This window comes from Trichosurus vulpecula, chromosome 1, assembly GCF_011100635.1.
Source record: "Trichosurus vulpecula isolate mTriVul1 chromosome 1, mTriVul1.pri, whole genome shotgun sequence".
Taxonomy (NCBI): Eukaryota; Metazoa; Chordata; class Mammalia; order Diprotodontia; family Phalangeridae; genus Trichosurus; species Trichosurus vulpecula.
The window spans coordinates 228,025,971-228,050,416 of record NC_050573.1 but is presented as its reverse complement, the minus strand read 5'-3'; the positions used below and the strand labels follow the sequence as shown (position 1 = coordinate 228,050,416).

At 38.5% G+C, this 24,446-nt stretch overlaps 1 protein-coding gene across 1 annotated transcript in view; it reads left to right on the top strand.

Annotated features, from left to right (window-relative positions):
• Positions 1–24,446, top strand: part of APCDD1 (APC down-regulated 1) — a 51,671-nt gene that overhangs the window by 9,727 nt on the left and 17,498 nt on the right. The window contains exons 2-3 of the mRNA XM_036741097.1: positions 4,105–4,288; positions 11,896–12,427. Coding sequence (XP_036596992.1) covers positions 4,105–4,288; positions 11,896–12,427 — 716 coding nt within the window. The remainder of the gene's footprint in view (positions 1–4,104; positions 4,289–11,895; positions 12,428–24,446) is intronic.

Here is a 24,446-nt window from a genome sequence, read left to right as displayed (position 1 = left end):
ACCATGAGCAAGTCACTTAACCTCTGTTTACCTTAATCCACTGGAGAAGGAACTGGCAAACCCCTCCATTATTTTTGCCAAGAAAACTCCATGTTTGGCATGCTGTGGTCCACCAGGTTACTAAGAGTCATAAATGACTCCACAACAACAACTGCATAGTGTTGATTCGACGTTATTTTGTCCTGACTACTAAATTTAGGTTACTCAACTTTGTTGTTATTGTTATGTTGGCTGGGTTTTTGTCTACATTGGAGTCGCTGAAAAGGAAGAGGTGAGGACATAGCTCTTCTCTCTCTCTCCTGTCTCTGTCTCTGTCTGTCTGTGTCTGTCTCTGTCGCTGTGTCTCTGTCTCTGTGTCTCTCTCTGTCTCTTTCTGTCTCTCTCTCTCTCTCCCTGTCTTCCTTCCTGTTTCTTTTTTCTTTCTATTTATATGTGACTCACTTGTCAAAGAATTCCTGGGGAAAAATTATAGAATGAATCATATAATATCTGAGAAATTTGCTTCAAAGTCTTTCCCCCCAGTTAACTGTTTCCCTTCTAATTTTAGCTGCCATCAGATTTGTTTGTACAAAAACTTCTTGATTTTATGTATTTTCTTCTATCCTATTCTCATGTATTTTCATCTCTTTGCTCCCTGCTACCACTACCCGCCTTAACATGGATGAGCAGCGTGGAAAAGGAGTGTGCTAGGCCCTAATGCTCCATGTAAACAGCTTCTGTTCCTCTCTACCCTTCTGGCCCTTCCTCTCTCCTCCTTTCCTTATTGAGGTAAATTACCCAGCATCCCTGAACATCTCTTTCTCAACCATCTTCAGGACCAGTGATTAGCAGGATAATTTCTAGGCATTTTAGAACCTTCCTGCTTTTCAGATGCCCCATACCCAGCATAAGAGGCAGCTAGGTGATAGGGAAGATAGATCATTGGACCTGGAGTCAGGAAGGCTGGGTTCAAATTTGACCTCAGACACATACGGTACTTCACAGAAGAGTAGAAGAAGAAGACCTGGATTTTGACTCAGAGGACATGAACTTGAGTCCTGATTCTTACTTCCTCATTGTGTGGTCTTGGGCAAGTTACCTCTCCGGTCTTAGAGCTAGCCATGGGCAAGTTTCCTCTGACCCAAACAACTAGTGGCACAGTGGAGAGAGTGCTGTAGTTGGTGTCAGGAAAAACTAAGTACAAATTCTTTCTCAGACCCTTAGCTCTGTGACCCTAGGCAAGTGACTTAACCTCTCAACCTCAGTTTTCTCATCTGTAAAATGGGAATAATAATAATACCTATCTCACAGGGTTGTTAGGAGCATCAAATGAAATATCTAAAAGGCTTTGTGAACTTTAAAGTACTATTTATTTAGTACTTTAGTACTAAATTTATTTAGTATTTAGTACTATTTATCTAGTACTAAAATACTATTATTTTCTTTAGCCTACCCTTTTTTCCTTTCTTAGATTTTGTTAAATGCTGTTGTTCAATTGTTTTCAGTTATTTCTGACTCTTCACGAACCTCTTTGGGGTTTTCTTGGCAAAGATACTAGTGGTTTGCCATTTCCTTCTCCAGTTCTTTTACAGATGAGGAAACTGAGGCAAACAGGGTTAAGTGATTTACTCAGGGTCACATAGCTAGTAAGTGTATGAGGCTGGATTTGAACTCATGAAGATGAGTCTTCCTAACTTCAGGCCTTGAACTCTATCCACAATGCCACCTAGCTAGTCCCCCAAAATAATTGTGATACACAGCAAACCACTTATCTGGAGAACTACATTAGTTCTAAATGGTAATGCAGTGTTAAACGAAGCACATTATGTAAATGATTGTAAGCGTGACTAGATTGAAGTAGTTTTTCAGGTTAAGATATTGAACTTGTAATAATCAAGTGTAAATACAGGGAGCTCTGTTTTATTTTCATCTGAAACTCCTATTATGTGGCATTGTAACATGTAACACTGACACCTTCAATTGGTTTCATATTCATCTCATAATTCTTGTCTTGACTCCTAAACTTTTTAGATACCTATTCTTTTACTTTGGTAAAGTAACTTGCTGTGAGGAATATAATTGGAATTACTTTCAACATTTTAGAACTTTGAAATAAACACCTAATTTTGTTTTATTATGGAGCACTCTCAGGCCATTAGTTTTCCCATCTGTAAAATAAGAGGGTTAGACTAAATGATCTCCAACATCCCTTCCTCCTTTACATTCTAAGATCTTAAACATTAAATTGCTAAATTGTTGTTACTTGTCTGAGTATTAAACGATAAGGATATTGAGAGTTCTAGGAGGATCTCTATTAGGATCATAGGCCTAGACACGCAAGCGGCCTTAGAAGTCACATTGTGCAAACTTCTCATTTGGTAGACGAGGAAAACCAAGATCCGGAGAGATTAAGTGATTTGCCCAAGATCCTACAAGTAGTAAGTAACAGAGTGAGGATCCTAAGACATTCTCCCTCTGAAACCTATGCCTTTTATATTTCCTTCATCATCGGTAATAATTCCTGATGCTAAAGTAACTCTTAGTTTTTCCTAAGGTAGGAAAACTTCGCTTACAGACAACTCATACTTACAAGGGGATGATACTGTCCCACCTCACTGCCGTAGGAGCTTGACTTATTATTAGTGCTTTCCCTGGCTTCTTTTAAGACTCAGCCAAAGTCTTACCTGCTCCAGGAAACCGTTCCTGGGCTTCCTTAACCTCAGCGCCTTTCCTCTGAGATTACCGCCTATTTATTCTGTCTGAATTTTGTTAATACATGGTTATTTTCATGTTATCTCCCTTAATAGATGGTGAGCTCCTTGAGACAGGGACTATTTTTTGCCTTTGTTTGTTTCCCCAGTGCCCAGCACACTATGTGCCTAGCACATAGTAGGTGTTTAATAAATGCTTGTTGCCTCAACTTGATTTGCCATCTTCTGAGGTGCTATTGACCCTTTATAGCAACAGATCTCTGCCCTACCCAGATCCTATATTCCCTGCCAAAGCTGCTATGCCTTTACCCTCACCCTGCTGGTACCTTTGTGCCTGGAGTCAGGAACGGCTAAGTTCAAGCCGTTTCTCAGATACATACTAGCTGTGTGACTCTGGGCTAGTCACTTAACCTCTGTCTGTCTGGGCTTCTTCAATTATAAAATGGGGATAATAATAGCACTCACTCCCAAGGGTGTTGTAAAGATCAAGTGAGATAATATTTGTAAAACGCTTAGCGCAGTACTGTGATGTGTAATAGGTTCTTAATAAATACTTGTTTCCTTCTTTCCTTCTTGCTATAGTGGTCTCTACATCTTACTCTAATTCACTATATCTACATATAGAATCAATCTCCTGACTGTCTTCCACTCCCAAACACCCCCCTTCCCCTGTGATGCCCACTACCCATCTATATCATATGGACTATATCCCTAAGACTCAGTTTGACTCCCATCTCCCTTCCCTGATGACTTCACCCTCAGTCGATCTTCCCCTTTTCTAATTCCTTAGTTATTTGTACTATAAAATGAGCAGTTTGTTATTGTATTTTCTTAAGCTTTTGTTTTCATGTGTGTGTAATAGGGGAGAGCTCATGTTCACTCCTCTTATAGATGGCTATTTATAGATTGTCCTTTCCCAAATAGATTGTAAGTTCTTTGAGATGTCTTATACTTTTATATCCCCTGCAGTGCATACAGCTTAACATACTAGTCACTTGTTAATATTTATCGTTTGATAAAATTGGCTTTTTTAATTTTTTACAGAACAGGAGGAAGTATAATATTGGCTCAACAGCCAGGCAACCTCTGGAGTGGCTAAGGAGAAGGCCAGGTGTCCCAGAGATTTTGGAAGGGGGACCAAAGAAGGGCTTGCACCCTGTTGGATACAGGAAACAACTTTGTTGAAATCACCCCTTTGAGAGCCATTAAGAGGCATTAGCAGTAAAACCGACAGAGGAAAATGTCTCTCTACTAGGAAAAAATTCCTACTAATGAGGCCAAATATTATGAACAAAATGCTTTGTCAATCCATGCTGTTTTCTCTGTACAGACTGTTTCAACCTGATTTGTGTAGATGCTTCCGGAGCTCTGGAGGCCCATTGGCTAACTCTTTTCACTTGTCTTTCTTTCCTAGGGCTGGGAGAAGGTTCTGCCCTCCTTCACCCAGAGAGCAGAACCCATCCTCGATCTTTAGAGAAGAGCGCTTGGAGAGCTTTCAAGGAATCTCAGTGTCATCACATGCTCAAGCACCTGCATAATGGAGCACGGATCACTGTGCAGATGCCACCCACAATTGAGGGCCATTGGGTCTCCACAGGGTAAGATGTCCAGACGTGGCGATGGGGAAATCTCACAGAGCTCTGGGGAAATGAACAACATTCTTTCTTACCTATTGTTTGGTGTCACAGAAACATAGAAACTGCCTATAATATTCAATGAAAACTACTCCCTTGTTATCTGAATTTTATCCTAGAAGGCATGCAATTAAAAAAACCCAAAACTTTCTTCGGTTAAGAAACAGAGGTAAGTACTGTTGAAACCTTATGCTCAGGGAGAGATTATACTGTAACACAGTTGACCACATAGAGTTAGTGAATGGAACCTTGTTTACTGAACTGTATCGTACTGCTTGTTTATATAAAAAAAGTCATTAGCAAGTGAAATTAAGTATCTGTATTTCACCAACTCCTGAAACATAGTTAGCTCCTTATGGTCTAAATACCGTAGTCATATTCAACTAATGCAATATATGACTTCAAGGCTTTAACAGGAAAGAGAAAGGTACTAGAATTACCTCTACTAGTGAAGAACACATTTCTTGATTTCTTTTTCTCTGCCATACATATGAGATCCATTCTTAATTGAGCACTAGATTATCAAAAGTAACCTAGAAGTCTGTGAGTCTAAGGGTCTGAGGCCTGTGGCATTTGTTGCCGTTCAACAGTTCTGAGTCACCAAGACTAGATCTAAGTAGGATGATTTCTTCCTAGGCACCATAGGCAACTGCCACCATGTCAGACATGATGTCCATCCAAATGGTTTGGCTTATGCCACAGGTGGAAAGTGAAATCTACATGTGATTCAACCTTCCAGGCTTTTTCTGTAAAAACATGTTTATATTGCGATAGCGGTATAAATACAAACTAATTGTTAAATGAATATAATATAATCTTTAATAAGCAAACAACTCAGAATATAAAATTGAATACTTTTGAAAGAGATGAAGCATTCAGTACCACTTTTTCACTATACAACAGGTTATCACTTCCTAATATGTCTTTCTCTCTTGTACTTAACCAACAAGTATTTACTAAACATCTTCTATGTTAACTGGTGGTACAAAGGCAAGATCAAATAATTGTTGTAGCACATGTATATATCTAAATAAATGGAAAATGTATAAAAGGTAAATCTGAGGTAATTGAGGGAGGAGGCTTGAACAACTGGGAGAGATCCTTTCTAAGGTTACTGGGAGTAGTAACTTTTGACTTTTCTTTCACTTTTTGGACACTTAGAGCTATGACCACAGATCTCAGCCACATGAATGATGCCTTTATTCTTTGTACCTCATTATGGCTTTTGACATCAACTGAAAGTCTTTTAGTCATATGAGTTTCCTTAGTAATTTAACTAACCAGCCTTTCTGTAGTTAAGAGGTAGTTGCCGTTTTATACAGTTTCAATTTCCTAGGACAGCTCTTTATTTTCTTTTCTTTCTCCTCTGTCAGAACAATAACAACAAAAAAGAGAAATATCAGTCTATATTATCTCAGCATTTCTGTGGCTGTCTTTTGTCCAATCACAAAAAGGTTACTCTGACAGCCTTGATTCCATGGCACTGACTTCTTTTTCTTTGAAGCTTACTATTCATCTATGTTACTCTATATAGAATGACTCAAGATTCTTATTAACTAGATTGTTGGCTTTCAGATTCTTTCAAGTGTCCCAAAGAGGCTTTGCCATTTTTTCTTTCACAGTGTTTAGAATAAAATTGAATAAAATACAACATGTTTAAAGTATAGTTTTAAACTGGCTTCTTCACATGATCCAATTGTTTTAGATGTGTTAAAGTTGTAATTTTGTTTAGATGTGGAAAGTGAGTGACTGTTTAGGGGAAGTTAGATGTTTTCTAGTGTCAATTCTAGACATATTCTTCAAGAATTTTGATTATCAATGAAGAAATAAATTATCCTTCCCTTAAAATATTCTTTTGGTAAATTATTTGTTGTTTAAAGTTGTAAACATTTTAAAAGCTCGTTGGTGGTTCAGACTTGTGTTTTTCACTAAGAAAGCCTTGAAAGGCTCTTCATTATCAAACAGAAAAAGTATTAAGCTTTTGGGTATACCCAATGCCATAGTTTATTTTTAATAGAGGTGATCGAAGTTGCTTGATGCCACGTTTTTTAGTTTAATAGTAATTTCTCTTGAATCAAATGTTTTTTTGTTTTATTTTTTTCTGATCTTTTGATTCTATCAGAGTAGGAAACCCCTGGTATGGAAATTCCCACCACTAAAGCAGAAAGGCAGATCTGTTGTAACTTACTGTCTTAACCAGTTGCTTAAAGCACTAACAAGTTGTAACTATTTTTTTCCTGAAGAAGTTTCTGAGATCACACTAATTACAAATGCCTCTTTCTGCTTTCATCTGTTAAAAAAACCCATCTGTTCAAAAAACTCTTCTCTTCTATGACCAATTCCTTTATAGACATTTCAACAATATTCAGGATGATTATGAGGTGTACAAAAAATTTTGGTGGGTGTCTTTTTGGGGGGAAAAGGGGTTGATCCAAAACTGTGATTTCACTGGCATATCAAATTTCCAGTGTGGAAACTCCACCAATATAAGTCCATAAGTAGTCTGTAACTCATAGTTTTAGAGAATTGGCCAGGGGCACTGAGGAGTTAAGTGACTTTGTCTCCAGTGCAATATTTGAACCTAGGTCTTCTGACTCCAGTAAAAGCCTTCCATCCACTATGCCATACTGCCTCTTAAGAATAATGAGCATAGCGGGCAGCTAGGTAGCACAGTGAGTAGAGCACCAGCCCTGGAGTCAGGAGGACCTGAGTTCAAATGCGGCCTCAGATACTTGACACATGTACTAGCTGTGTGACCTTGGGCAAGTCACTTAACCCCAATTGCCCTGTCCCCCCCCAAAAAAAACAAAAAAGAATAATGAGCATAATGTACCCCAACTAATTCATCAAAACTTCTAAAAATGGAAGAAATGGTTTGGATGTGCAATTAGACTCCAAGGTTGTAGCTCCACAGAAAACAATAAGGATCACCTCCATGTTACAGAAGATTTTGTTTAGTAAGAGAATGTCTCAGCAGCAAATATTTTTGTCCAACGTTCTTCCATTTACACATCTTGTGCCTGCTAGGTAAAACAACACATTTTATGCTTACATGGTCAATCAGAAAATACTTAATGAGTGTTCTCTATGTTCCAGGCTCTAAAGGGGGTTCAACGAAGTAAAAGATAGTCCCTTGCCTAATTTAGTTGAAAGGGGTACAGTTAAATAACACAAGGTGACAGTATAAAAGATAGCATAAGGCAATCCATAACTTATTTCCATGCATGTAATATAGGCCAACAGTTCTCAAACTTTTTGGTCTCAAGGCCCCCTGAAATTTATCGAGGGGCCCCAAAGGGCTTTTCCTTGAGTGAGTTATATTGATCTATATTTACCATAATTATATAAATTAAAACTTCTTACTATTATTATTAAAAATAGTTTTGTTCTAGCAGACCCCACAAAAAGGTCTCAAAGATCCCCAAGAGTCCCTGGACCGCACTTTGAGAAATGCTGATATAGACAATAAGTGCTACGAATTTAGAGGATGAAGTAAGAAATACTTCAGATGGATTTTAAATGGTGAAGAGAGGGGAAGCTAATTTTAGATAGATAATGTGAGCAAAATCATAAAGGCAAGAAAGCATAAGGAATATTTCAGGGCAAAGCAGTTTAGTTGAAATTTTATTTATGGAAATAATGGGAGATAAAAGTTTGGAAAGACAGCTGAGGTAAGATTGTAAAGGAGTTTGAATGCAAGCATAAAGATTTTGTCAGCCATTCAGTAAACATTTATTAAGGACCTGTTATGTGAATTTTATCCTATAAACATTAGAGTCACTGAAGATATTTGAGCAAGGTAATGAGTTCATAAAATGAGATTTTCGAAAGATTAACCTGACAATGATGTACAGGTTGAGACGTGATTTAATAGTCCATGTATAAGGTGATGAGGCCTAGCTATCAGTGGGAATAAAAAGCAAAGGATAGATTGCTTATGGAAACATGCTTCATAGCCTCGTTCTGGAATTGGGCACAAAACCTAACAATATAATAAGTAATTTTATTCCTAGTCGGAATATCAGGGAAGACATTTTTCTTTTGCAGTGGAGATGATAGTACTGGTAGCTTTTAAAAACAATGTATTAATGCCATTATTAGTCAGAACATAATTGTTATGAATGACAGACCAAAAGCACTGGACTATTCTTTTGGAAAGTATATTCAAAGAAAATTTGCCCTTTATCTACTGTCAAGTATAGTTTCAAACATGTGAATTAATAAAAATTTTAGCAGTGTTATATAGCAGTTAAGTAAAACATATTGATAATGAAATAATTTCTTGGAATAGTAAAGGGCCAAATTATATATTCCTGTTGTCATATGTTTCATGGCACCCTAAGAAGCAAAGAGGTGATTTGTCCATTGTATCCTTGCCAAAATAAGGGGATCCTGTAATTGAGGGTTCTTGGTTACAATTAGGTTCTTATTTTTAACTAACATTAATTGGCATCCCCCTTTGTATTAGCAAGGCGATAAATACAACATTGATGATAATCATGAATATGTCTATGTAGTTCTGTATTGCCAAAATATGAGACTCTCCATATAGAAGGTAGAAGTAAAACATTTATTCAGGTACCAGAGGACCAAATCCCATAACCAATAAGTCCAACCCATCCAAGCAGCAACCAGCTCCCAAAACCAGTAAGCCCACTTTATCATAACAGCCAGGAACTTAAAACACCATATCACAGCATGGAGCCTTGCCATCCCATTAGCCTTCTGCCCCCTTGATGGTGCCTTCCCACAAACACACTCACAGCACAGCTAGTACACCTGCGTCTGCTCTCTCTCTCAGCTCTAACTGCTCTGAGCATTTCCTGTTCTTCTCATTCAGCAGGCTGCTCCTACCACATGTGACTTAGGCTTCCTGTGACATAAGCAGGTCACATGGGCCTATTAATGGGTGGGAAAGATCTTCAAATTTACATTACCATTATACCCTTTTGCTTGCTAGAATGAAAACCAAGTTTAAACTGACTGGAGATGGAACTTCCCACTATCTACTACCTACTACCTGTGATGCTTTCACATCAACATGAAATAAAGTTGACCTACCAATGTATCCCTTGTGTCTCATATATAAAAAGCAGGATTTGAATATTCTAAACTATTGTCATTAGCTTTAAATTGAGGGGGAAAATGAGATACTTGCCAAAGTAGGAGAGCAGGGTGCCAAGGAATGTTTTGAGAGACATTTAAGGAGAGGAATAAAGGGGACCTTCTATGAAGAGGAAAGAAGTAAAGATGGGTAGCTGGGTGATAAAATGAGACACAAAATAGTGAGCCAAGAAAGGGGTAGTTGAAAGGAGAAAAAATAAGAATAACAGCCCCAAGAGGAATGAGAGAAGGCAAGTAAATTAAGAACATGTAGCCCCTCTGTAAATAAGAAAAATAAATATTTTTAACCAAGTGGCTTTGGAGTCAGAGGACCTGGATTCAAACCCTGACTTCTGTTTTCTACATGTGGCCTTGGTCAAGTTATTTCAACTCTCTGGGCTACAGTTTCTTTATCTCTAAAATGAAACTGTTAGACTGAATAGTCTCTAGGGCTCCTTCTAGCTGTAACTCTGTAATGCTATCAATCAGTAAACATTTATTAAGCACCTACTGTGTGCTAGGCACTGTGTTAAGCACTGGGGATACAAAAAGAGGCAAAAGAGAGTCTCTGCTCTGGAAGAGCTTATAATCTAACATCTAAAAAGAAAGGAAGCACATAGGATAAAAATGAAGAAAGGAACAACCAATTTGGTCAAAAGAGTGAACAAATGAAAAGGAAAAAATGTGGAATTCACTATATACCCATGCAGCTAATCTTTTCTTTTCCCTACCTCCATCCTCCCATTCTCATCTTGCTATGATTTGGTCTGACTGTCTAGAAGTGTTGAAATCTCTTCTTTTTTCCATGGCCTAACTCTGGTATCACTTCTTCCATGAAATATCTCTGATAATAAATGATTATTCAAATGAATGGAATCCTTCCCAACTTCTAAACAAATAGAAACAAATTTGTCTCTTCACAGACTTCACAATGAACTTTTTTATGCTTTTTCTTTGTCTTCATCATATCTTCCTTTGTAAATACTAGTATTATAGTAAATTCTCTTCTTTTGTAAATACTCATAATATAGTAAATTTCCTTCCTTTGTAAATACTTGTAATATAGTATAATATAAAAATATTTCTAATGTAAATACTAGTATTTACATAGTACTTAAAGGTTTGCAAAATATTTAACATACATTATCTCATTTGATACTCATAATAATCCTGTGAGGTAAGTGCTTTTATATCACTGTTTTATAGATGAGGAAACTGAGGGTGAGAGAGATTAAGTGACTTGCCCACAGTCACATAGATAATAAGTGACTGCAGCAAGATTCGAAGTTCTGTTATTCCTGGATCTTATGTCTAATGTTCTGGATGCTGAACCATCTAGCTATCTCATGGCTATTTGTGTGCATAGTTTATTGTAACTATTTTTATTGTAGGCCCCTCCAGGGCAGGCAACTGTGTCTTCTTTCATCTTTGTATTCTTAGCAGGCTACTACCACAAGGCCTTAGACATAGTAGGCATATAATAAGTGTTAGATGAATTAAATTCACTTGGTTTAGTATGATACTATAGTGTAGATGGACTCAATGACTCCTTCAGTCTTTCCTAGCTTTAGGATTTCATAACTTTAAGTTGAAATTGAAAGAAAATGTGCTTTAGAGAAAAACAAAGTTTGCTCCTACCAAGACTCCAAGGCGAGTATCAAAATTTCCATCCTGCCTCCCCCTCATACACCAAATATTGACACTGATAGAAAAGAGCACTCAGAATTATAGCAGCAAGTCTCATTATTTTAAAGCTATCTGAAGAGGAATAGCTTGTCAGTTCACAGATTGCACACTGTGAAAGTGATGCTTTTTACATTTTATGTTTTTATATTCTCCCCCCAGGAAATGCTATATAGTTTTTTTAAAGTGAAGGCTTATGGGAAGAGGAGGGGTTGACCCATGAGTGATGGCTTATGGCCAAAAACTGGCTCAGTGTATGGAAGTAGGTTCATGCAAAGTATCGTTTGAACCTTTCTCTTTCGTAGCAGTAGGAAATGTTTCTATATTTCTAAAATTAAAATGTGAATAATATTTTTTTCTTGACTAATTGAAGAATGAAACTTCTTTTCTGATCCGGAGACCTACCTTTTATGCACAAAGAATGAGAATTGTAGGAAAGATAGAGATTATGCCTGAAGGTAATGATTCTACCACTCTGACTTATTTGTAACTTGAAGGAATGCCTGTCTAGAGAGTGGAAAGAGCCTGGATCTGGAATCCAAGAACATGAATTTGAATACTGCATTTGTTACTATCTTTATGACCTTAGATGAATTATTGAACTGCTCCAGGGCTTCCTTTTGTGAACAGTAAAATGAGGGAATTGGGCTGGATGATTTTTAACATCTCTTCTAGCTCTAAATTATACGCTCCTATGGTATTTTTCATTTCAGAAAGCTGTAGTGGACTCCATTTCTCATGTACTTTTTTATTTTTTAAAAAATCCTCTTCATTTTCTTCTCCAGATGTGAAGTGAGATCTGGTCCAGAATTCATCACGAGATCTTATCGATTCTACCACAATAATACCTTCAAGGCCTACCAGTTTTATTATGGTGGTAACCGTTGCACCAACCCTACCTACACTCTAGTCATCAGGGGTAAGATACGGCTTCGCCAAGCTTCCTGGATCATCCGAGGAGGGACTGAAGCAGACTACCAGCTACACAATGTCCAGATCATCTGTCATAGTGAAGCTGTTGCTGAAAGACTTAGTCAGCTGGTAAATCGCACATGCCCTGGTTTCATCCCCTCAGATAACCCCTGGGTGCAGGATGCCACCTATGACTTATGGCGAGAAGAAAATGGTCGTGAATGTACCAGAGCTGTGAATTTTGCTATGCATGAGCTTCAATTGATCCGGGTAGAAAAACAGTACCTCCACCACAACCTGGATCACCTTGTGGAAGAACTGTTCCTGGGTGACATTCACACTGACTCCAGCCAAAGGATGTTCTACCGGCCATCCAGTTACCAGCCACCACTACAAAATGCCAAGGTATCTGTTTCCTTGTATTGTCCCAGGACCACCAGAGATCTCCCATTTTATATTTAAGATGAGCAGCAAGATTTCAGCAGCCTTTTTGTGCCGAAGTGTGAAATCACAATAGAGATTAGGGTATGGCAGCCCAGCAGCTGAAGAAGTGATGCCTTTGAGAAATTAATGATGACAGTAGTTTAAAAATAGGCTGGTTGTTATTGGGGTACTGGGCTGCTGAAATATGAAAAGCAGGGATAGGGATAGGAGAAAAGAAGAGAGGAAAAAACAAAAGTAGGAGTGACAGATGAAGAAAATCGTAGTGTCAGTAATGATAATGATAATAAGATTAGCTAGCATTTATATAATGCTTCATGGTTTGCAAAGCACTTTGCCAATATTATCTCACAACAACCTTGGGTCGGTTATTCCCGTTTTGCAAATGGGGAAACTGAGACAAACAAGTTAAATGCATTATATAGCTACTAAATTTCTGAGACTAGATTTTTATCTCCAGGCCCAGCACTTTATCCATGGTATTTTTTCCATGGTACCAGCAAACTTTCTCTAGCAATGAAAATAACTTGCTTATGCCCTTGTGTGACCTTGGGTAAGTCACAAGTTCTTGAAGTTGAGTTTTCTTATCTATAAAATGAGAGCCTTGGACTAGTGAGGCTCTGAGGTCCCTTCCAGTCTTGGACATACGATCCTGCATAGAGCTTTACAATACTGTTTTCTAAAACAGCTTTATGAGCTAGGTAATATGAAGATTGTTGTTGCCATTTTACAGATGCAGAAAGTGAGTGTCAAATAGGTTCAAGGACTTACCCATGGTTCCATAGCTAGTAAGTGGCAGAACTAGGACTTGCTAGAAGCTTGGGTCTGCCGGTTGTAAGCCCTGTACTTTTTCCACTTCTTCAAGCTATCTCCCAGAGGGCTTGTGAAAAACAAGACCACATATGGTAGTAGTGACCCTAAAGGTAGACTGGAGAAAAGATTGGGGAAGTAAGAAAGAGCACAATTAGTAGACACGAAGAAGGAGTAAGACCAGGTAAGTGATGACTCTAATATGATAGTTCAGTAGCAATAACAGTAATATCATACATTTACAAAGCACTTCTCCCTCTCTCCAAGAGCTTAATGCACGTCATATTTGTTCCTCAGAGCACAACTCAAAAAGTCAAGCACATGCAGTGTGTCCAATATCATACACACATACAGAGGGACTGTCTAGCTAAAGGTACCCAGGACCCTCTCCCACGGGGCTGTGCACAAGCTTTAATGTGTTGTCATCCTCACCCAGTTGCGGAGCAGTGATTGTATAGCTACATAGTGCAGACAGTTTAAGAGAGGAATTTCGTAGGTCTGGCTACAGCCAATGGAAGTATGGGAAATTGAAAGACTGGGAAGTACAGCAGCTATGTCTTGAGCCCTAGCCACTTATAGGTAGCTAAGAGTGGAATAGCTACAAATGGAATGCAGCCAGGGTTAAGAAGGTTCCCCTAGTAAGCATCAACTTATCTAGACTGTTGACATTTCTAGAGTTCTTTACCCAAGCACTTTGGACTTGCTAGTTTCTTTGGTTCCCTAATTGGATTGATCCATTTGCTGTCTACTTGAGGGTGCATGTGAATGTGTGTGTGTGAATCAGAAGGATTTTTTCTCATACTCTGAGGCAAATCGCAACCGGATGAGATAGCACAGAATATTTCCTTTCTCAAAGAGTACTCAGTACTGGAGATGGTTATTTGAATCTATCTTATCATGAGTTCACATAACAAAAACACTCCTTTTATTATAATCATATAAAATCTTCTGAGAAAGCTTACTTGGCCAGGGATATTTCCTCCAAATCAATCTTGTCATGGCAATGTCTTAGTATATGTAATTAAAACACATCTGATGAGCACTGAGATGCAGAGTCACTTGGAGATCACTCTGAGTTGGCAGCTTGCCAGAGTGATGTCGAGGGCCATTTGTTCCAAGGGGGAACATGAGCCAGAGCCATTATGTTCTGCCTCATCTGTTTCAAACTATCTGAAAAGAAAAAAAGGTGAACTGAGTATGAGGAAAAGGGAAGTCTTTAATTCTTGGTCCTTATGGTTGTAATAAGAAAGAGCTTCTCCACGTAAAGTCTCTGGACCCCCAAGATGTTCTTTAAACTGGTAAAGTAGGAATTCCTAAGGTTGCCCCTTTTAGTAGGTTGATTCCTTGGAAAAGAAAAAAAAAAGATGAGAAAGAAGAAAAACCTGCTCCCAAGAATGATGGACAAGTCTTCAATGAAATTTTTCAAGGAGACTCATGGAATCTGAACAGTTGTTAATCAGTCCAAAATTTCATTTAGGAGTCTTGATTGTCAAAATTCAGTCTTCTGATTGGGTAACATATACCTTTTAGGCCCTAGTTTGAGATAGTAGTAGGAAAAACAACAGCAGTAAAAACTTCCTTCTGGCTATTGGGTTTGATCTGCATAAGTGAAGCCATCTCTCAAAATATATAAGGTACTGAGAGGTTAGAAAATGAACCTTTGATGTCACTGGCATAGCAAATTGCCAGATAAGAGAACTCTTTCTACCAATGCATGTTGGCATCATCTCTGCAACTGATAACTTTTAGTCTTAGAGAATTGCCTAGAGCAGTGAGAGGCTAAGTGAATTGCCAGGGGTCACATAGCCAGTATATGGCAGAAGAAGGATTTGGACTTAGATCTTAATCCACTATGCCATATTGCCACTTATGATAATGAGAAGTAGGATAAAAAGGGTTTGGGAAATGTAGAAAGTTCATATTTGCCCAAACAAGGTCAACCTCACCCTTACCCTTCCCTGCTCTTCATCTTCCAAATATTTAATGCGAATGCTTACAAATACAAAATCAACATGGAGTAGTAGAGTGCTGGAGTTGAGTCAGGAAGAAGTGGATTCAAATATTGCATCCCATACTTCGCAACATCTGTAAGGCTCTACATGCCGTGGGCAACTCCCTAGAACAGGTTGTGATCTGAGGGTCGAGTGGTATGAGACAAAGTATGCTGCTAGACTCGGAGGCAGAGGGCCTGGTTTCAACTCCCAGCTCGGCTGCTTACTACATGTAAATCCCTTCACACCTCTGGGTCTCAGTTCCTTGTCTATAAAATGAGGGAGGGGATTGGACTAGGTGGACTTATGATCTGCATTGTTAGAGCACATTCCCTTTCATGCCTAAATCATACATCTTCACATAATCACTAATACACAGGGAAATTGACTCAGTTTAATTTTAACTCCTCCAAATTGGCTGGAAAAATAACCAAATTGTAGGCCAATCAACAAGCACTTATTAGGCACTTACTGTATGCCGGGTATTGTGTTAAGTCCTACGGTTACAAAGAAAGGCAAAAGCACAGTTCATGCCCTCAAAGAGCTCCTCTTCTAATGGAAGAGAAATCATGCAAACAACTGTGTACATGTGAGATACATACACTGTAAATAAATGGCTATCTTAGAAGGAAAACATCATTGGGGGATGGGGGGAGAGGTACCTGGAGAGGCCCCTTACAGAAGGTGGGTTTTGAGATGAATTTTGAAAGAGAAACCAGAAGGTAGAAATAAGAAAGAAGAACATTCTAGGGTGAGAGGATAACCAGTAAAAAGGCAAAGAATCTTGAAATGGAGTGTTTCATGCTAGGGACAGCATGAAAGTCAGTATCATTGGATTATATAGTGTGTGGAAGGGAGTAAAAATGTAAGAAGTCTGGAAAGGAGGAAGGGACCAGGTTTGAAGGGCTTTAATAGGATGTTATATTTGGTCCTGGAGGTAATAGGGAGCCATTGGAGTTTATTGAGCAAGGAAGTTGGGTTACATTGTCATATCTGAGCTTTAGGAAGATCACTTTGACAGCTGATTAAAGGATATGTTGGAATGGGGAGAGACTTGAGACAAAGAAAACAACCGGTAGTCCAGCTGTCATGTGATGAGAAACTGTACCCAGGAGACAGTTGTGTGAGTAGGGAGAAAGAGACATATACTAAAAATGTTGTGGAAATAGAAATAACAACACTTGACCAGAAATTGGTTATATGGAGCTAGTGTGAAGGAGGAGGAGTTGAGGGTGATGACACAGAGATCACAGGACTGAAGAATGTAAATCAGAGCATTCAGATAATCTACATAGAATGCCTCCAATTGAGACATGACATAGTAGAGTGAGCATTGGTCAGAAGATCTGGATTCCAGTCTGACTTTGGCTTCTGTAACTTTAGACACACCACATAATTTTTTTAGCCTCCTACTGATTTCTGAGGTTCTTTCCAGTTCTCAAATTCTGGGATGCAAGGAATTCATTCACCATGGCATTCTTTTCTTTTAAACTTATGTTTGCCTCACTTTCTGTTCCCCTCTTAAAACCCCAGTGATGTGGCTTCTCAGATGGGACCAGGGAGACTAAAAATCAAAGGTTTTTTTAAGTGTTTAATAAGGCTTCTGGCTTCTGCCCATTCTCCCCCGCCCCCTCGTCCCTCCCCTACTTTCCTATCATCTCCTTTGAACTCATAAGAGGGATTTTCATCTTGGTCAGTGTCCATCCTCAGAACAGAGCCCATCTGTAGTGAGAACAGAGACATACAGAGCTCTTTGAAAACATCTGAGGGTTAGGAAGATTTTTTTTCAGATCCTTCTGATTAAAATATGAGGGTTGGCTGAAAAACAGGGTGACCAATCCAACCCATGGCACCGCCAAGCTCACCTCAACTAACTCCCTCTGGGAGTACACACACTGAATGTAAGGAAATCTCAAGCACCTCTAATTTAATTGGCATTAGCAAAATAGATAATTTTGGTGTGTTGTTGTATGTCCCCCACCCCTACCCAATCAGCCATGGAAAATTTCCTGTTAGTGAGGGTCCTTAAACATTGGGGAGGGAATTAAGGGAGACTGTATGATTACCTTCTTTGGCGATCTGTTTTTAAAAGGGAGAGATTGATCTGGACTGGTTCAGTACTTCCCTTCCAAAAGCAAGGAAATGAATTGCATGACCTCCATAGGTCCCTGCTTGTCCTATGAGTCTGTGAAAAGCTAAAAAATGACAGTTGCTCATGGAAAACAGAGGTATTTTTCTGAACCTTGACTACAAAGATTTTCCCTTCAATTTTTTCCCCTTCCCTAATCTGGCAAGGCAATTCTAGGGAGCGTTGAACAGGTTTGAACCTCTGTCTGCATTAAAATCTGAAATGAGGATTCAGATTCCCCCAAAATATAGGAAACTGGTTGTCTTAACCCTGGGCCAGATCCTCCCAATCTCACTTACTTCCTAAGAGACATCAGTGCAGAACAGTATAAAATGGAAGTCACCACAAAGGCAGAAAGCCTCCAATTCCAGGCTCCGAGGGTGTCCTGGCATCTTGGGCAATTCAAAGGGCCCATTCTTCTCTTGTTCCCCTTGTACCTCTTGGCCCAAAATCTGCAGCAAAGTCATCAGGATGTTTTTAGATCCCTTCCCTAGGACAACTAGGAATAAATGGACTTAGAAATTGGTGTCTTTCCAGATGCAGCCAAATGAAAAACCACAGTTTTTCTATGCCCGCTTCAGGCTGCCATACCAGCAGGTTGTTAACCTGGTTGTGGGTTGCGGTGTTTGCTGAATACAGGAAGAAAGACTGGAGAAGCTGCATTTTAAAAGACCGCACAAACATGCCATTGAAAGGTTATAACCCTTCTTCTTTGAACTCTTTGCCTCTCCTAATTGCTGGTCCCATAGAGACCTAGCTGAAAATGAGTTTAAATGCTAAATTGAGTTTGAAACCACTAGTCTCAGACTCTTCTGGAAACTGGACACCATGTATAAATAGAAACATTAAATCAACTTGTTATTCTAAGCTTTCTACAACTTCTCTGTAAGATTCCGAAAACTTTGGCAAGTAAATTACCTTTGGGAAGAATCAGGTGAGCTGGGTAGAATCCCTTATTATGAGGTTGGCTTTTCTTCCTTAAAAAAAATTGAGCCTGCCTAAAATATATTTCTAAGAAGATACCTTGTCTGAGTTCAGTTTAAAATTAGGGCCTGCTATAACGGGGATCGCTCCACTCTGTGCATATATTTTTCAGAACCTTATCAGTGGATGGAATAACTAAGTTCATTATTTCAGATATAAAATTGAATATTAATTAAAAACAAATGATTAGTGGTTAAGTTAGAATGCCAAAGCCACAAGACCAGACTTTTGAACAAATAGAATTGAGCTTTCTCTAGACTCCTGCAGTGACTTAGCCACGGGATGGTAAATCAAAGGGTTTGTTCGAAAACCAAACAGCTTTCCCTCCAGCTATGAACCCTTAACATTTTATTCAATCATTTATCAAATCATGGTGAAGTATTCTGAAGTCAGGAATGGTAGGGAGAAATAAAAGTTGCACCTTTTTTGAGAAAACTTTGACTGTTGCTTAAAGGGAAAGAGATACTGAAGTTTTTTTTAATTGTAGCTGCTTCCATGAGTTGGAATGAGGAGCAGCATGACAATGTAAAGACCCTTGCCTTTGGGTTTTTCAATAAGCATTTATTAAACACCTATCATGGGGCAGGTACTGTTTTAAGTTTTGGGGGATGCAAAAGATAACCCCTGCTCTTAAGGAGCTCATAATCTAATGGGGGAGACAACAAGAAAAGAAATATGTACAGACAAGTCACATACAGGATAAAGAGGAAATAATTAGCAGAGGGAAAGTGATAGAATTAAGAGAGGTGGGAAAGGCTTTCTGTTGAAGGTAGGTTTTTATCTGAGACTTGAAGGAAGGAGGTCAGGAGGCAGAGATGAGGAGAGAGAGCATTCCAGGCATGGGGGACAGCCAGAAAAAATGTCCAGAGCCAAGAAATAAAATGTCTTGTTCATGGAATGGTAAAGGAAGCCAGTGTCACTGAATGGAAAAGTATACAGGGGGAAGGATGTAAGGTGTGAGCAGCCTGGAAAAGTGAGGAGATGGGTAGGCTACAAAGGGCTTTGAATACCAGAGGATTTTGTATTTGATCCTTGAGGGGATAGAGAACCACTAGAATGGGGGTGTATGGGGGTGACATGGTCAGACCAGTGCTTTAGGAAAATCACTTTGGAGGCTGAATGGAGGATGGTCTGGAATGAGGCAACATTTGAGGCAGGCAGTGCCATGAGCAGACTATTGCAATAGTCCAGGCGTGAGATGATATGGGCGTATACTGGGGTAGTGGCAGTATCAGATGAGAGAAGGGGGGCTATTTGAAAAAGTTTGCAAAGGTGAAATCAGCAGACCTTAGCAACAGACTGTATATTGGGGTGTGGGAAGAGGTGAGAGATAGTGAGTAGTTGAAGATGAAGCCTTCGTTGTGAGCTGGGGGGAATGGGAGGATGATATTGCCTTCTATGCTAACAGGGAAGTTAGAAGAGGGGAGTGAGGGTTGGCGGAAAAGGTGATTCAATTTTGGGCATGTTGCATTTAAAATGTCTATTAGATGTCTAGTTTGAGATGTCTGAAAGATAGAGATGAAAGACCAGAGGTCACCAGAGAAGTTATTGCTGAATAAGTAGATTTGAGAATCATTTTTCTCCCAGGCCATGTTCCCCACACTAGCTACTCTCTCTTCTTCTCCCTGTCTTGGTGACCTGATTTAACTATATTGTCTTCTTTTGAGCTCCCTTGTATCACTGATTATGCCCAGCCAACCTTCAACCTTGGATCACTCCCACAATTTATCACCTTCATTCCTATACATGTGCTACTGAACATCTGGAGAAAATCATGCAACCTTTCTGATTGCGTCTACTACAATTTTATTTTATGTAATCTCAACTGGGCCCTCACTGCTGCTAGGCAGTCCTATTATACCTTCCTCATCAACTCACTGTATCACTCTCTGCAGTGGCTCTTCCAAACATTTGCCTCCCTCCTTAAATCTCCCATGGCTCCTCTCCTTCTACCTTTTCAGCTGAGAACCTTGCCTCATGTTTTACAGAAAAGAATGGAGACCATTTGCTCCACCTTCTCCCCTCTTCCTCATCTTTGTTTCACACTGATAAAGTGCAATAAAGTGATAAAGTACTCCTTACTGAAGTTAAATGCTACTTATTTAAGCAATTCCATTCCACCTCATCTTCTCCAACAGATTGCCCTCTCTATCATCCCTATTCTTTCACTTATTTTCAATCAATGATTTTCAACTGTTTCCTGTCTGTTGACTCATTTCCTACTCCTTACAAACCCGTCCATGTCTCCCCATCCTCAAAAACAAAACAAAAAACCCTCACTTAATTTTTTCATCCCTGCTAACTATCATCCTGTATCTCTTCTGCTCCTTGTAGCTAAATAGCTGAAAAAGTCCATCTACAGTAGTGCCTCCACTTTCTCTCCTCTCTATTTCTTCTTAATCCTTTATAATCTGACTTCCAGCCTTATTGTTCCATGGTATCTGTTAATTATTTCCTATTTAACCTGTTAAGAAAGCTTACTTTGTATTTATTTGTTTGCATTTTACCTCTCCCCTTAGATTGTAAGCTCCTTGGGGGCAGGCAGGGACTGTCTTTTGCATCTTTTCATATCCCTTTATCCACAATGCTTAAATACAAAAACAAGTGCTTAATAAATGTTTATTGATCAATTAAGTAGTATAGAATTTGTAAACCTTAGAACACTATTTAAATGTAAGTTTATTATTATTATCACATTCTTTTCATATATTTGATAGAGTTCAGAAAGAGTATAAGGACAAATCACCATTCTACTATTATTCTTTTTAATTTAATGTCCTGTAGGCTATTGCCCAAATGAATAAAATTACTTTTTAAAAAAACTAAAAATTTACAATAGTTTTAGGATGTAAGCTTTTCTCCTGTAGTCTCACTCAAAGGATCTTTGGAATATCTCCAGTAGCAGAAAACAACAACATTAGCAAACATTTATACAGTGCTTACTATATACCAGGCACTATCAATATTTATCATTTAGTCCTCATAGCAACCCTAGGAAGTAGGTGCTGTTATTATCCTCATTTTATAGTTGAGGAAACTAAGACAGATGGGTTAAGTGACTTGCCTAGGGTCACACAGCCAGTAAGCATCTGAAGCTGGATTAGAACTCAGGTCTTTCTGACTCCAGACCCAGCGCTCCATCCATCACACCACCTAGTGGCCTCTGAAAAGATAACACCAATTTTACATATGTATGTTTTACATACCTCATCCTTTTTCCATGAAATTTCTTTCCCTATGGTCTATATATTTTGAAAAACATTCCACATAGTTTAGAAATTGGGCATTCTACATGGTGACATCTATTGACAACTTCTTAAATGTTTATGGATCAATATGATATCTCTAGACCATTGTGTGCAACTTGATTTGTCATCTCTCAGTTTATAAAGGATATTGGGCTTCTGGTATGTAAGTCTGACTAACTGATTTTTGTCTTTTTAGGTATTTGAATCTAGAATTTAGGTAGATTCTAAATTTTTGCAACCTTAAATAATGTTTTATAATTTTCACCATTTCATGCATAATCTATACTGGTCAACGGACTCAGGCTCTCTATAATAATTATGGTTATTATTGTTACTATATTATCACCATATGGTTTTGTAGTAGAGCATATCTCAAAAAAGCCTGATGGCAAAAAAAAAACCACCAAAACAAAACAAAAAATCTCTAGGGAGATTAGGCTTCCTATCTCTCAAATCATATATGATATTAAGAGTATAGGGCATAAACATTTGCCTTGTGATTTCATTGGTATAAAAAATTCCTAGACAAGGGAACTTCCTCTACCTGTACTTTCTCATAACTTGTATAGCAAATGAGTTATTATCAGATGCTTTTGCAGGTTTGTTTGAAGCAGAGGAGTAGGGAACAGTGTGCTGAAAAATATGGAAATAACCATAGATAATTATCCAGTTAGCTATTGGCATCTGAATCTATTAACTCGGCTACAGGGGAATATGGTTGCCTTGATGGTAGTGGCAAGGGGGTAGTGGAGGAAGATAGTGGAGTTGAATATGTGGTTGGCATAGTTCCCAGGAATCACTGGGTGTGTGCCACTGGATTGGCCATGGAATAGGGCCAAAGACTTGTGAGAGAGTTCTAGGCCCCACTTTCTTCTACCAGTGGAAGGCAGAGGAGAAAACTTTGGGGAGCTGGGGAGCTGGAAGAGGCAAGCTGCCAAAGAGAATTGGAGAGCTAAGTAGCTGAAGGGGCAGTGGGTGAAGACAAAGTCAGATGCCATTTTGGCATCCCTGGTTGGCTTTTAAAGTAAGTTGTTTCCCACTTATTGTGAAATTTTTCCTATAACCCAGTGAAGATTGCATGCTCTATGGAAATATTGAGCTGGGTGTTGGGGTCATCAGATGACAAGGGGCTCTGCTTTGGGAGTGTACACATGATTTGTTTTTATGGACATTAGTTTATTTGGGGTGAGATATAATGTGTTGCAGACATGCTGGTATGAACAGACTTTTTTGTTTTGGTTTTATAAAGCCATGAAAACACTTTATTATTGGCTAAAGACACCTCTGATGTCTCTAGTATCTCAAGTTGAAAAACAAATGTGAAATTTCTTATTTAATGAATTTGCAGAATCAAGTATACTTCTGTGGAAATGATATCTATAAATATTAATTTCTTCAAACATTTATTAAAAACCTGCTATGTGCAGAGCACTATAAATGAGATTTTTTTAAAAAATCATTTCCCCACATTTATATAACAGTAAAGATCTGCCTCTTGTCCCTATCACTCTCTTCCCTTCTGGGGAACAAGAGAAGTAGAACTTTATTTTTGAGATTATACCCATCTATAGGGTGGAAAATATGAAGATCACAGTCAATCAACCCTTATACTATTTCTCATGTTTTCTGCACTGTTGTGTATTTCTGTTCTAATTGAATCTCTAGATGGAAGTTTAGATCTCAGTTTATCATGTCATTTTCTAATTACAAGAGAAAAATGAGAGAGATTGATTTCTTGGAAATATTCACATAGAACATTTACTAATAGAAATAAAGCAAGTTTATGAAACATATTCGATACTTGATATAAGTATGTTTTATCAGTTTCTAAAACTCAGGACATCTTGACACTAGACGATACTGTTGTTATCAGGGTCCTGATATTTTATAAAATAAAAATATGAGAAATTAATTTGGTTAGGAATCTATTTGTGATCATTGGAATGTATAAGCCAAGTAGCCTCCTGGGAATCTAGTGGGTGCTTGACCTTCTAGAAAAGCCAGATATGTGGTGCTTGGTAATTTTTAAAAAGGCTCCTTATACGTCACTCCCTCCCCATAAGAATTTTAAGAATTAATGATCAAATCAGTCCTATTTTGCCTTGAGCAAAAATGTTATTTAACTGAGAAGATATTGTTAATGCAGTCCCTAGGGTACTATAATAAAGTTTTCCCAGGACTCCACAGAAAAAGTGTAAAATATTTGAACTGATATGCTACACTAAAGTCAGATCATCTAACAGATAACTGGCTCCTTTGAAGCTGAATTCTCTCATTTTCTCCCTACAAAATTAGATGCTTTGCAAGGGGACATTTACTCATTTTGCGTGTTTTTAATGCACTCATCCTTTCAAGTTATTAGTTCTTCACCTTCCTTTACCATTATACAGAAAGGAGAACTGGCAGGTATAAAGGGATACTGTGGGAGAGAAGGGCCAGCTGTTACATTCATGTTACTTACATATGACCACAGATCTCCTGCTGAAAAGAAATTATATCAACAGCTGCTGACCTATATGCCTTCTCACATCTATACAAAATCTTTATCTGAGTCATCTATACATAAATTTAATAGTCAATAAACATTTATTAAGCACCTACTATGTTCTAGGCACTGTACTAAGGGCAGGGGATACAAATACAAAAAAAGATAGCTCTACCCTCAAGGAGCTTAGAATCTAATGGGGAAAGGTGGCACAAAAGAAAACTGAACAACATGAGGGGAGGTGGCATAGTGGAAAAGTCCAACAAGTCCAAAATGAGTGCAGCCAGATAGAAAAAGAGGAAATGTCTGAGGATGATGGTATTCTCCATGAGGATAT